Raw genomic sequence first — 15,070 nt, forward strand, 5'->3', positions numbered from 1 at the left:
GATTGATTCTTGATTGACAGTGAGTTAAAGGATATAGGAGATAGGAATGATAGTGGAGTTGAGGCCACAATCAGATCAGTCATGATATTGAATGGCGGAACAGGCTCAAAGGGCCAAATAGCTTACTCCTGCTCCAAATTTTTATGTTGTTACATATGACATTGGCGGCAAGACATACCAGGATGCAAAAGTGGAGCATGGGGGCAGCATGGTGGCACAGTGGTTAGCACTGCTGCCTCACAGCGCCAGGGACATGGGTTCAATTCCTGGCTTGGGTCACTATCTGTGCAGAGTCTGCACGTTCTCCTAGTGTCTGCTCCGGTTTCCTCCCACAGTCCGAAAGACGTGCTAGTTAGGTGCATTGGCCATGCTAAAATTTCTCCCTCAGTGTGCTCAAACAGGTGCTGGAGTGTGGCGACTAGGGGATTTTCACAGTAACTTCATTGCAATGTTGATGTTAGCCTACTTGTGACACTAATAAACAAACTTTAAAAAAAAATGAGTGGGCCACTCAGTCCTTTGAGCCTTTTCCAGTCTTTAACATCTTTTTGATTTGATTTGATTTATTATTGTCATATGTGAAAAATATTGTTAGGAGTTGGGGGTAACTTTCAAATGGTTCTTGTCAAGACTGGCAATTTTAAGGAGAGTGTGCTGTTGTATATAAATGTGATGTGGGATTTTCAAGTGTCAAAATACTAATAAGGAATGTATTTTCTGTAATTTAAAGTATTAGTTGCCTTCTAAATAATGTTTAGCCAAGGTTTATTTTAGTTGCAGTAAAAGTCTTAAAACCTGAAATCCTGTTGTGCGATTCCTTTAAGTTGGTCATTGGAAATTCAAGTGTATTTTTAAAAGTTATCTGCCTCTCTCAGGATTGTAACAATATCCTAACTAGGAAAGAGGGAGACTGAACCTCAAAGATAAAGTAACCTCGTTGCACTTGCTGACATGCTTAACTTTATGCAGTTCCTGGACCCTGGCACTGAAAAAGAACAAAGAACAGTACAGCACAGGACCAGGCCCTTTGGTCCACCAAGCCTGCGCTGATCACGCTGTCCTATCTGGACCAACCGTCTGTATTCCTGAATTCTTGACCTGCTCATGTGCCTATCCATTTAAGTCTTAAATGTCGCTAATGTGTCTGCCTCAACCACTTCACTTGGCAGTGTATTCCAGGCCTCCACCATCCTCTGTGTAAATAAAACTTCCCCCACACATCGCTGCTGAACCTTTCCCCCCTTACCTTGAACTTGTAATTGTCATTTCTGCCCTGGGAAGAAGCTTCCTTATCTATGCCCCTCATAATTTTACAAACTTCTATCAGGTCGCTTCTGTCACTGCTGAGATGTTTTAGTCTTATCGGTACGGAAAATCATAAATTTTCAAACACTGGAAACATTCCATGTTAATGAATGCTAATGAAATTGCTTTGATTTTTTACAATGTGGTATACATCACCAATCCATGCACCATGAGATATGTGTAAGGCCAAATATTTCTTTGTAACATTTCATGGATATTGAAATGCTGAAATTTTTTCCAGTGTTACAGTAATAATAATACTGAGATCTTTGGAATAGTTTTATTTCTGTAATATCAATTTTCTTTCACTGAAATTCATAAATGAGGGCTCTTAAAAGTTTACTTCTGTACTACTTGTCTTTGCTATTCCCCAATTTTTCCTCTTTCTCTTTTATTAAACACCATTTTAATTTTATCATTCTGACTAATAATTTGTAGAACTGATTCCATTTCCCCAACACTCCCATCAATGATGACACTTGCCATTTTACCTGGTTTCATGATAGGTTGTTTAGTTGGTCCTATATCAACTTTAAGCAGCAAGAATAAGGGTCCAATTATCCCATTGGAATTCTGAGGCAATATGCAAAGTTAACATAATGGAGTCGGTTGCTGAAGGTAGTGTAGTTAACACAGTGTAAACGGAGTTTCTAAAGTTTGATATTGTATCACAAAGTAAAAGGACTTCAAGCCATAGAAGGAAATACCAGGAAAGGTAAATGAAGGCTTAAGAGGGAAGAGGGAAATAAAAAGATGGATTTTAGTGCAAGAATTCCACAATTCCTGCTGACAGAAGGCACAATTGCCAGTAATGAGACAAACAGAGAAAAAGCCCAGGAGGCAGGAATCAGAAAAATCAGTAATTTGAGACTGCAGAGTAGTAGAGGTACCGAGACAGAGGCTGAAACAGGTAATCCTATAGAGGTGGAATTGGAAATTGTTGGTGATGAAGAAGTTATGGGGTCAGCTCAGAATCATAATATGCCAATACCCTAAGTAAACCAAATCCCAATCACTCATCTCCACTGATCCCACATCTCCAAAGCTGATCTGCTTTGACTCCTGATCCCTCACTGCCTTAAATCTAAAATATCATCCTTGTATTCAGAACACATTTGGAATATTGTGTGCAGTTCTGGTCACCTCACTATAAGAAGGATATGGAAGCACTGGAAAGAGTGCAGAGGAGATTTACCAGGATGCTGTCTGGTTTGGAGGGTAGGTCTTATGAGGAAAGGTTGAGGGAGCTAGGGCTGTTCTCTCTGGAGCGGAGGAGGCTGAGGGGAGACTTAATAGAGGTTTATAAAATGATGAAGGGGATAGATAGAGTGAACGTTCAAAGACTATTTCCTCGGGTGGATGGAGCTATTACAAGGGGGCATAGTTCGTAGTGGGAGATATAGGAAGGATCAGAGGTAGGTTCTTTATGCAGAGAGTGGTTGGGGTGTGGAATGGACTGCCTGCAGTGATAGTGGAGTCAGACACTTTAGGAACATTTAAGCGGTTATTGGATAGGCACATGGAGCACACCAGGATGATAGGGAGTGGGATAGCTTGATCTTGGTTTCAGATAAAGCTCGGCACAACATCGTGGGCCGACGGGCCTGTTCTGTGCTGAACTGTTCTATGTTCTAACTAGTCCTGATATCCCCCTCCCTTTCTCAGTAATCTGCTCCATCCAAGATCTTTGCATTTCTAAATCTATCCTATCTGAAAATCTAGTCAACCCATCATTGGTGGTCATACCTTCAACTTTCTAATCACAGCGTTCTGGAATTTCCTCCTTAACCCTGACTCCATAATCACCTTATAATCCATTTCGAGTCAAGCTTTTAATCATATTTTCTAATGTCTCCTTCTAATTAGAATTTCATAATGCACCTTGAAATGTTTTTGAACATTAAAGGTGTTATGTAAATGCAAACTGCTTTTGTATGTTGTTAGTTTTCCACATTTGGATGCTGTTATCAGTCTGCAATCACTGGGAAGCTTTGTGCTAGACGTGAATTACTGTAATCCTTGAACTAGAAGAAGGAAATGGCAAATACGTTTGCATTTTATAAGGAGTGGAGCAGCTGTGCCAATTGGCCCTCCAAGAATACTTCTAAAAATGACCTCTCTATGCCACTCCTGACCCCTCCACCTCTTCCCATTAGGTTAGCCTGATGAGAAAGCTGTAACCACTATCTTACTTGGCAGATAGTTGCGATAACAATTTGGTCCCTGTAATGACGCTCAATCCCAATTTGTGTGTTGAATGAAGGAACACGTTTGTTTGTCTGTATGTGTCCTTCTCACCTGTTCAGCTAGAGCAGGTTAAAATTTTCATGTGTGGAATTGTGAGAGGTGTTGGCAACTGAGTCCTGTGAATCTGTTTAGCTATCTGCCCAAATGGTTATGCTATCAGGCAGGGTTAGAATAAATCCTTTGATTTAATACTTCAATCAGAAACCACAATGCACATTTTATCCCTCTGTTTTTTTGATTTCAGGAACTGGAATTTTCCAACCTTTTTGCAGTATTGCACTGTATACACTCCTTCTTCGCTGCTAAAGTTGCTTGCATGGATCCCCTCTACGTTGGAAGTCAGCCCATTGTTGGGAAGGCCAAGTACAGTAACTGACGGACTCCTTTCTATCCATTATGAAAGAATCATTGCTGCTCTGCTGAAGATAAATATTTAACACGTCACAGCCATGAGGGGATTCCTACCAGGCTTCCAATTCAGGAGAAATGTTGTCAGCTTTCATTCCTCTCCTGCACCAAATATTGCAGCCAGCCACAGAATGAACTGAAATCTGAAGAATTTACAGAGTTGGTACCTTTACTCGTGTTGGTACAGTGCTGACATTTCCTCATGGACTGCAACCGAATATCATCATGAGATACTTCCTGAATTAGGGGTGTCACTGACTAACTTCATGTACATAAGATTTCTTATTGGAGGGTATCTCTGTGAAAGCACCTCTGCAATTCAATGTACTTCTGTTTTCCAAAGATGGAAATTTTTATGAATTTACAGGACATTGAAGTATTATGGACATGTGCTTTATCCAAGGTGTTACAGATAAGGAATATGATGATTAGAAATTAAGGATTCAAATGGGCAAAGCAGATCATTTTTATGTGAAATAATTTTTGTAGTGGAAATGCCCTTATTTTTACAATAAGCCCTAAATGTATACTGGTTCCGTGTTAAGCCTCAGAACAACAAAAAATCTGAACTCATGAGAAAGATAATGCAAATTAATTCATTGTGATAGATAAAAATAACAATAATTTATTCTTACGTGAACTGTTTACATAAGCTGCTAAGATTGAGCAAACATTTCTCATTATGACCATCATTAGCTAAAGTATAGCGTAATTTTAATTCCTTATGAAATATATATGTAACTTCCATATTTATCTGTACATTTTGAAGTACGACCATTCTGATAAAAACTCCTGGTGGAATTTTAATAACATATGATGGAGTTTTTCTTTTAATCATGACAATAACCAATAATAACTGAACAATATGTCTCTAAAAGTCCTCCAAGCAATTGATTGAAATCATTTCATGCAAAATTTGCATAATCTGATACACTTTTGTTTAAATTGCATAAAGATATGCTACAGCCCTCCAGAATTTACTTTAATTCTCCTTGGTATTCTAGCTATTATTTGAAGTACCAATAGCATGCAGATCCTTCCATTAGCTTTTGGCTAAGGAATCCTCCAAATTTCTTTAAATACTTCATGACTGTGGATTCTTCAGTTCCTTGTCCTGGCTTTGGACATACCAAGTTTTTTTTTCTCCCTGATCGCTCCTGTAGAATCTGTATAGCTCTTTCTAAGCTAACTATTTAAGCTGACTGCCTGTAGATTTATTCCACTAGCTGCAGGCTAGAACAAATCATCCAGCTACATTTCCCTCACAGAACCTAACTAAAATTAAACACCGCTCACCATACAAATGGTGAACAATGAAATCTTCATTTTCTCAGCTTGAAGTGCAGGCCTAATTGACTAATAACACCTGTGGTTCTCTCAATCCAGTTAGATGCAGTCTATTCCACAGCAAAGCTGCAACTGCCTGCCTGTTCCCCAAATTCAACTGCCTGCATCTGTCAGCAAGCACAAAGCTAAATAAAAAATAAGATCCTCCTAATGAAGGCTCCACCCTAAATCACTATCTCTATGCCAATGTAGCATGCTTTGGACTGATTGAGATGGACATGAAAACCAATTATTTTAACCTCAACATAATTCTTTGATTTGGGTCGGTGGGGAGAATTGGGTGGGGTGAGGTCAATTTGGGTTGGGAGCTAATCAGGTCAGGTAATGGAGAGCCAGGGCTTGGGAGGGGATAGTCAGATGGTCAGGGAAGTAGTCAGGTAGTCGAGGAGGGATTAAGGTGTCAGCATGACTGATTGGGGCATCAGTTGAATCATTACCCAGGAATTAGTTTAGGATTTCTCTGTCTAACATTTCCTGGGTAACTATCTAGGTAAGGCATTCAGAACCGTCTAAAGCCTCCAATTTTAACCCGAGCTTGAGGTCATTCTGGAGGGCCCCAGGGAGCAGGGGAATTTTCCGTCGGAAGTTCAAACTTTCCGGATAATTTCCACAGATCCAATGCATTGGGATTTCCCAGGAGTCCCGTGAGCACACCCTCTGTGGTACATCCAGTCTCTGACAATCCGGATTCCACAAGATATGGACTATTATATCTACCTGTGAAGATATTTCTACAACTTTTACTACATTATTGCAGACCAGTGACACAGGTGAGTGAAACATTGTTGTTTTCTTTTCTTAAGATCACTGGGGTAGTCGACTACTATTAATGAAGCTGCCGTGTTGTGTTTCGCCCACATTGCTCCTTTAGGGCAGCACGGTGGCACAATGGTTAACACTACTGCCTCACCGCGCCAGGGACCCGGGTTCAATTCCTGGTTTGGGTCACTGTTTGTGCGGAGTTTGCACGTTTTCTCCGTGTCTGCGTGGGTTTCCTCCGGGTGCTTCGGTTTCCTCCCACATTCTGAAAGACGTGCTGGTTAGGTGAGTTGGCCATGCTAATTTCTCCCTCAGTGTACCCGAACAGGCGCCTGAGTGTGGAGACTGGGGAATTTTCACAGTAACTTCACTGCAATGTTAATGTAAGCCTACTTGTGACACTAATGAATAAACTTAAACTTGAGACTGCAGCTGGATAATCACATTCTTTGCATGTCAGTTTTTAATGTGCCACACAACAACTCGAGTGTTTTCAGATTTAAGAATGGATTAAAGTGAGCCTCCCATCATGCCTTTTAACCTTCAGCTAATTACTGTGCTGTCATAGTATCCACTTACTCTGAAAGTATTTGCTGTTGTTTTTGTCAAATCTCAGCAACATTTCCACCATTTCCAGGCAATTCATGCTGAATCTACTTTATCTCTTGTGCCTTAACTGTCAGTGGGTTAATCTTATGAACCACGAGAGATGTATGAGATCACTGCACTTGACATTTTATATTCAAAAGGGATTAAGCTATCACATCTGTTGGGTTTAGTGGCCAGGCATTTTGATAATTCACAAAGACGTTAGTCTAAAATGCCCTCTTTCATTCTTTTAGAAAATATTGCGTGACTTTCATTCCCATTTTTCTTTGCGTATTCATGCTTCTCTACTTAACAGGAAAGCACTCCTTTGTCAAGTTATTTTTGTTGTGTTAGTGAATTCACAGTGCTCAGATAGCATTGTACAAACTTAATATAACAGTTATAATGTAAAGTTTGTTGCAGTTAATGGACACAAGAGCTCTTCAATCAATAAGTTGAGTGAAGCATTAACCATAATGTCTTCAGAGCATAAAGTGACTTTGGTGCCATACTGATTTTTAATCAGAAGATAAAGAAACCTTTTAAGGTATTTTCAGAGGAATGAGTCTGAATTAATTTACAATGGAATAGGATTATGATGTTTTGCTAGATATTTAAATCTCATTATTTTTCAATATTGCCACAGCTCAGGGTTTGAAGACAGGCTCAGGATATCCCTATAAAGCTAGATTGAAGAGATGTGGACTATTGCAAACTGATCCTGTGATGTATATAGATAAAACACACTTGTATATTTCTAGAGTGCACTCTAAGCACTCAGCAATTGATTTTATACTAATCTATGTCAATTTGACCCAAGCTTGCTTAGGTACTCTGCTTTATAGTTTTAAAAAAAGAGCTATGGGATTAAATCATCAAAAAACACAGTAGTCCCTTCAGAAATTGAACTGAATTCCTTATTGCACATAGGGACTCAAGACCAAGAGCACTTGTTGTGTTAAGCAGGATTAGAAAATGGCAATTGGACCGAGGTGTGGAGAGTGGAAGGGAGAAAAGGAAAAGGAGAGAGAGAGAGTTTGGGAAAAGTGAGACGGAGAACCAAGAGGGGGAAGTGTGAGGTGCCAAGGGGAAAGGGGGCTCTTTAATTGGAGGTGTAGGAAAGTGGGAAGGAGTGCGGGGGAAACCAATGAACAGAAACGATAGAGGTACGTACTCCAGAGAGACCTTGGATGATATTTTAATTCATAGGGAGGGAGTTTATGATGGTAATCTTGATCTTAGCAGGGAACCTGACAAGTTACTTGTGGGGCGGAGCAGAGAGTGGGAAGGGGAGCAGAGAGTGGGAAGGGGAGCTGGAGGGGGAGCGCAGAGTTGGAGGGGGAATGGAGAATAGGGAGCGAGGAGTGGGAGTGGAAAGTGGGAAGGGGAGCGGAAAATGGGAAAGGGAGCTGGGAATAGGAGTGGGAATGGGAATCATAGAGGTTTACAGCATGGAAGCAGGCCTTTTGACCCAACTTGTCCATGCTGCCCTTTTTTTTAAACCCTTAAGCTAACCCCAATTGCCCGCATTTGGCCCATATTCCTCTATACCCATCTTATCCATGTAACTATCTAAATTCTTTTTAAAAGACAACATTGTACCCGCTTCTACTACTACCAGTGTGAGGGTTCAGAGGGGATGAATGGGATGATCTCTATTCGACAGTATGGGGAGTGTTGTTTTGCAAGTTAGCTCTTAACTACATTATGTGGCCTCCCCAGTATAGTTCAACATTAACCCCTAATTTCTTCAGACGATTTGAGCCAATGTTTGTGGAAACAGAGGCAGTTCTTTTCTCTGGTGTCAGCCTGCCTCCACTCCCAGTGTGGGTCTGCAATAAGGGTGGCAGGCCCATCTCCAGGCAAATTAAGTCCTTGAGCCTGGGAAAATCCCACTTCTTCCTGGCAGATAGGCCATGGAGGTGGGATTGCAATGTGAAATGTGTCCTACCTCCTGATTCCAACCTCCATCGGGAAAATTCGATCTGAGGTTTCAGAATATCATTGTCTTACAATGATGTTGTACCTGCCAGTGCCCTCCGATATGGATTCTGTGATAGTACACAAGAGGCAGGGATAGGGGAATTAATGTGCATGGAGCCGGTGAATGCTTGATCCACTGCAGGCACGTTTCAGGACAGTTGTCATCATAGAAACCCTACAGTGCAGAAGGAGGCCATTCGGCCCATCGAGCCTGCATCGACAACAATGCCCGTGGGGTTACGGGGATAGGTCACCTAGGCCCATCCCCATAACCCCACATATTTACCCCGCTAAACCCTCTAATCTATGCATCCTGGGACACTAAGGGACAATTTAGCATGGCCAATGCACCTAACCCGCACATTTTTGGACAGTGTGAGGAATCCGGAGCACCCGGAGGAAACCCACGCAGACACGGGGAGAACATGCTAACTCCACACAGACAGTGACCCAAGCTGGGAATCGAACCCAGGTCCCGGGAGCTGTGAGGCAGCAGTGCTAACCACTGTGCCACCGTGCTGCCCGTGTGCAAGTTATCGATCTCACATTACAACATTGGTTCAAGCTAAGGATTGTTCCCCCTACCCATGGAGGATGAGAGAGCAAAATTCAGCCCTGTGAGTTTTGGAGTGCGACTACTATGAAAATCAGCCTCAGTGTTTTACAATATGTTAATAGTGATATCAGTGGGATGATTAATTATTCTACCATTGTGTTGCTGTTACCGAGATTTGATCTCATGTCCATAGTGGCTATTTTAGAATACATTTTATGTATTCATGCAACACTTACATGAATTTAAGGGTAGTGTGTTTGATCTAAAGAAAGTTATAGTGGATTAATTATTTTAACACTTAGCTATTCTACTGTCAAAATCTGATTTTACATGCTAATTTAGTTAATTAGTTAACCGACGACTGGCCCATATTTACGGCTGACATATTTAATTTATTCAAAAATAAAATACTGCGGACTCTGGAGATTTTAAATAAAACAGGAAACGTTGGAAACACAGCAGATCAGGCAACATCTGTGGACAGAGAAAAATGTTAACAGGATGAATTTTTTAAAAATTCATTTGTGGGACACGGGCATTGCTGGTTGGCCAGCATTTATTGCCCATCCCAGGTTGCCTGAGGGCAGTTGAGAGTCAACCACATAGCTGTGGCTCTAGAGTCACATGTAGGCCAGCCCAAATAAGGATGGGCGATTTCCTTCCCTAAAGGACAAATGTAGACCAGATGGTTTTGTTGCGACAATCGACATCAGTAGATCCTTAATTCCAGATACTTTTTATTGAATTCAAATTCCACTGTCTGTTGTGGCAGGATGGAACCTGGGTCCCTAGAACATTACCTGAGTTTCTGTATTAATAGTCTCGTGATAATGCCACTGGGCCATTGTCTCCCCAATGTTTAGGCATTGATAGGGGTGAGTATGCGGACAGGTGGGCATGTCAAATTCAAGCCACCAAATGGTCCTACATTAGGTCCTTCCATGTGTCTAAACCTTTCAGGTAGCTTGGGATTCATGACTTTTCTAAGTTTTTGGGTGATTCAGTGATGTTAAGATATCTTTCCTGTACTTGAAGCTTTAGCACTGAGACCCACTGTCTCTCCCTAGGGAATCTTTCAGCTAGATTTGATATTTAGTTCTGGAACATTTTAATATCTTTGATTTAAGTTGTTTCAATAATCTCTATTATATTGAAAAGGTCCCTGACATCACTGACCCACATTTGAAGAAAGATTGTGGACCTCCTAAAAATGAAGATTGAGATCTGAGCACTCTGAGACCAGAAGATGGACTTCCTGAGAAAGAAGGTGGATCTCCATGAACATTCTGAGGCAGGAAAGTGGAAGAGGCTCAACATCTGCATGTCAAACATGTGTGCACTGAGGAGTTTTCCTGCTGCCACCATGGAGAATTGAGCATGGGTGGTCGGGCCTTTGACTGCATCCCATTAGTGGGATTCAAAGGAGCTTCACGTCGGCTTCCAGTGGGTTTTTCCAATCTGTCATGGTGGGCACCAGCAGAAGAAGTGGGAAATTCACACTGGCTTCAAACCAGTTTTTGGGCCCCTCATCAAGTTGATCCCCATCACCTCGTCCCTGCCACCTTCGCCTTTGAACCGGCTGGTGGGAGCTTGGGAGAATTGCATCGCCTGCATGGGTTTTTCCGTGCCCTTGCTGAGTTTCATAGCGGCAAAGGTGCCCTGCAATTGGCTGGCGGCAGGATCATCTGATCCCACTACTGTCAATGGATTGCCCATTCTATGCGCCATCCCCCTCACTGCCACCTAACCCACAGCAGAGGTTTGCCATCTTCCATGGAACTGGAAGATCCCACCGGCGAGAATGGCCAGTAAATTCTGACTTCTACGTCAATTTTTCTTTCATCTTATTTATTTTTTGTATCATTGTTACAATTGTTATATGTGCACTTTATCCAGTTAGGGCACACTTCGGGTCCTATTCTACCATTTTGATTCTAAGTGCTGGGCGGCCTTGAAACTGGGAGTGTTTCAGATCTGACTTTTAGAGCCGTTCTGAGGTGCCCTCATACGCACTCTGCCTGCAAAAATATCTGCGATTCTGAATCGCGCTGCGCAAGCCTGTGGGCGGGGCTTAATGCACTCGAAATCCTGCAGCTCCGAACGGCGCCTCCAACTGCGCATGCGTAGAAAAAAAATGATAAATGCAGCTCCCCTGCCACATCCCTCTTGGGCCAGATAATGCCTCCCCCTGGCCCCCACAGACATTGCCCCAGCCCCCACATTACTGACCTCCTTATCCCGCACCTCCTCCACCACCCAGACTGATAGCAGGCCCCTCCCCCTTCACCCCCACTGATCTCAGGCAGAGTGGCAGTCAACCCCCTTCCCCCCACTGATCACAGGCAGAGTGGCAGCAGACCCCCCTTCCCCCTCACTGACCACAGGCAGAGTGGCAGCGGAACCCCCTTCCCCCTCACTGATCTCAGGCAGAGTGGCAGCGGACCCCCTCCCCCCCCCCCCCCCACTGATCACAGGCAGAGTGGCAGTGGACCCACCTTCACCCTCCCCTACAGAGAGCGGTCGGACACTCGGCACTTACCTGCTCACTAACCCTCACTGATGGAGCGCCCGAATCGGATTTACATGAAGCATGTCTGTTTCGTGCCGATTCTGGATGGGCAAACACGGTGATAAAGGGGGAAGTGCCAGTAAAGTTGGGCATGCAGCCCATTAAGTCAATTTAAATGCATTCAAATGCATTTAAATGGCCGTCGCACCCATTTCGGGCGCGGTCCCGATCACGGCAATTTTCGGGCCTTAGTAAAGGGGGAACCGGCACGGAGGTGGGCACGGATCGTGCTACTCGCCTCACGCGCGAATTTACCAAGTTTTCGCGCCCAAAAATGGGCGCAACATGATGGTAAAATCGAGCCCTTCATGTCATTTTGATCAAGTAGGTTCGTTGATTTTAGTAGGAATTTGTTCTGATGCCCTTATCCTCCCAAATTGGGTCAATGCACAGAAAACTGTTGAGATGCTGGTTGCTATTTCTATTAGACTTACCAGATTATTTACAATGATTTAAGTTCACATGCTGCTTTGTTTCCAACATCTTAAAGTTCTGGTTTCTCAATAAACATGGAGCATAGCCTAGGAAGCACTTGGTTTCAAATCAGAAATAACTTCTGAAGAGATTTCTAAATTTCTTCAAAGTCTCCGGAGATGTGATCCAGTTAGATTATGGGACTCTTCTTATCTGTGGGGATCAAACAACTCAACTATCCTTTGCATTCGATATCCACAAATACAGTGTCCAGAAATGTTGTTTTAAGATCAGTAGTTCTGAGTTAGTGGGAGGTATTTAAAGCAAATCAAAGAAAAACTAATTGATTCTTCCCTTAATCTTGGCACGAGCACTATGATGAAATTTCCCTTTCAAAACAAAATGTTGATAATTATTCAGATGCAACTTTTTGTCATAACGAATTGGGAAATGTTAAAATATACTGGGGGAGATTTTGAGCCTGCACTCTCCGTCTGCGGGAATGACAGCGCGTAATCAAAATCCGTAGAGCACGATTCATGCCGGTGAGTTTCTGAGTTGCGATCTTACTGGCTCCTTGCCAGTGGAGTGGCCTGAAACGCGACGGGACTGCAGAAAGCTCATTTTAATACATTAGCATGTCATTAGTGAGCACTCTCTCCAGGACGGGGGTGAGGGGGGCGGCGGGGAGAAAGGGGTGATGACCAGATGCGGGGACAAAAGGGTCGATGAATTAGGGGATGGAGGAGGTAAAGAAGTGCTGACTCTGATCGGGGAAGGGAGAGGGCCCCCTGTGACCTCTGTGGGGAGAAGGTTTACTCATGTTCTAATTGGGGCACCCTTTAAAGATGGTGCCCTGATCTCTGAGCAGCGGGTTTTGCTGGTGTGCTGAGGTCATTCCCCCCCCCCCCCCCCCCCCCCCCACCTCCCGAATGACAGCATGAAACACGCCCCCTTAATTTTTGGGGGAGAGTATCATAACATCAGGAGAGAAACACGCTGGTTTTCTAGCTGAAAAAAACACTCTGCCATTTTTTCGTAAGCTTTCGCCCATTAAAGTAGCACAAGCCAAAATTCTCCAGCATCTGGTCTCAGGGTTATTGATGGGATTTCTTCCACCAGTGTCCTCCAGCACTAATCCCACTCCAGTTTCAGGGTCATAGGGAGGGCACCTCATTTACATGATGCTTTGGGAACATATGTGGCAGTTATATGTCCAATGTCCCCTGAAGATTTGGCCACTATCTGCCTATGGTGAGGCATGGGTTTCCCCAATTTTCTACATTCCCCCCATTCCTCAACCTCAGCCATTGTTCCTGCAGCACCCCCAGATTTGTCCTTGTGGAAATTGGTACATCTTACTCAATGCACTGGCCTTCACTGATGTGCTGCATCCCAGTCCAAACTCAAGGCAGGAAATCTGAACTACCCTGTTTTTCTCATTTGCCTCTCAAGAGGTGGAGGGTGGCTCTGTCCCTTTAACAGAAAGGAAGAAACTCTGGGAAATGTCAGGGAGAGAAATGGGAGACTGGTGATAGCCTTGAGCAGTTTTACAGCTATCAAATTTAGAAATTCTAACACTCCATTAAATATACAGATGCTGAAATATGCAGATAACAAACACCTAATTCATATTATGAGATAAAGTATATAAGATGTTGAGAGGCATAGATCAGGTGGACTCTCAGAGGCTTTTTCCCAGGGTGGAAATGGCTGCAAAGAGAGGACACAGGTTTAAGATGCTGGGGTATAGATACAGGGGAAATGTTAGGGGGAAGTTTTTCACACAGAGGGTGGTGGGCGAGTGGAATCGGCTGCCGTCAGTGGTGGTGGAGGCAAACTCATAGGGTCTTTTAAGAGACTCCTGGATGAGTACATGGGACTTAATAGGATGGAGGGTTATAGGTAGGCCTAAAAGTTAGGGATATGTTCGGCACAACTTGTGGGGCCGTAGGGCCTGTTTTGTGTTGTAGTTTTCTATGTTTCTATAATTCCTTGCAGGGGCAAAGTGAGTGGGTCAGGTAGCTTAGGTGTTTAAAGTATGGTGCAAGATGGTGCCAACAGCATGGGTTCAATCCCAATAATGGCTGTGGTATTTTATGGAATGCTGCCCTTGCTTACCCCATGGTTGACATGGAATGGCAGTCCTCGAGCTTAATAAGCACTTGTTGCTCTAAAACAGAGTGATGCATGTCTGGACCCTTGAGATATATGACTAATTACCTTTCACAGTGCCTTCATTGCAGTGTGAATGTAAGCCTACTTGTGACTTATAAATAAACTTTAACTTTAATATTACCATACCTGTGAAGAGACAAAATCAGAAAAGGGCCAAACGTACTTTGGGGATTATTTTTTTAAAATGAAAGGAAGTTAACAAATGAAGGGGTAAATTGGAATGCTAAACCATTAGGCTATATTGCAGTTAGATTGCAGTTTTGTGTATTCCATGATAGTAAAGACATAAAAGTCAAAAAGAAAATGAAATGTAGATTGACCAGGCTGATACCAGAGATGAGAAAGTGCAGAAATGAGAAAAGATTTGTGATTCTAGGGGAATTTTCATTGGAGTGAAGGGACTTTGATCATTTTGTTCTTAAATTATGAAGGGTTTTGAAAAAATGAATGGTAAAAGATTGATAGTTTGAGGCTGGAGTTTTGATGATACATTCAAATGTTAAACAGACTCTATGATGGCCAAACTGGAGTCTTGAGCTCAACTGTTATTTTGACCTGTATTTAATGCAAGATGTCATCTTGGTAAATGGGTTGAAGCATGCACTAGGAGCAGTTTCCACAGAGGCTTAAGGTACTGAGTGATGTTTAAATTGCCCACTGGCGCTCATTGAAGATGCTGCTTGACATCTTGGTGGCTAGCGCTCAAGGAACACAAA

The 15,070-nt window shown here is 42.9% G+C and overlaps 1 protein-coding gene across 1 annotated transcript in view; it reads left to right on the forward strand.

Moving 5' to 3' along the window:
• The window catches only part of sntg1 (syntrophin, gamma 1), a 122,096-nt gene extending 117,331 nt beyond the window's left edge, over positions 1–4,765 (forward strand). Inside the window, exon 17 of the mRNA XM_078215494.1 lies at positions 3,797–4,765. Coding sequence (XP_078071620.1) covers positions 3,797–3,928 — 132 coding nt within the window. The 3' untranslated portion in view covers positions 3,929–4,765. The remainder of the gene's footprint in view (positions 1–3,796) is intronic.
• Positions 4,766–15,070: the final 10,305 nt, after the last annotated feature.

The sequence above is a fragment of the Mustelus asterias genome, chromosome 7 (genome assembly GCF_964213995.1).
Source record: "Mustelus asterias chromosome 7, sMusAst1.hap1.1, whole genome shotgun sequence".
NCBI lineage: Eukaryota > Metazoa > Chordata > Chondrichthyes > Carcharhiniformes > Triakidae > Mustelus > Mustelus asterias.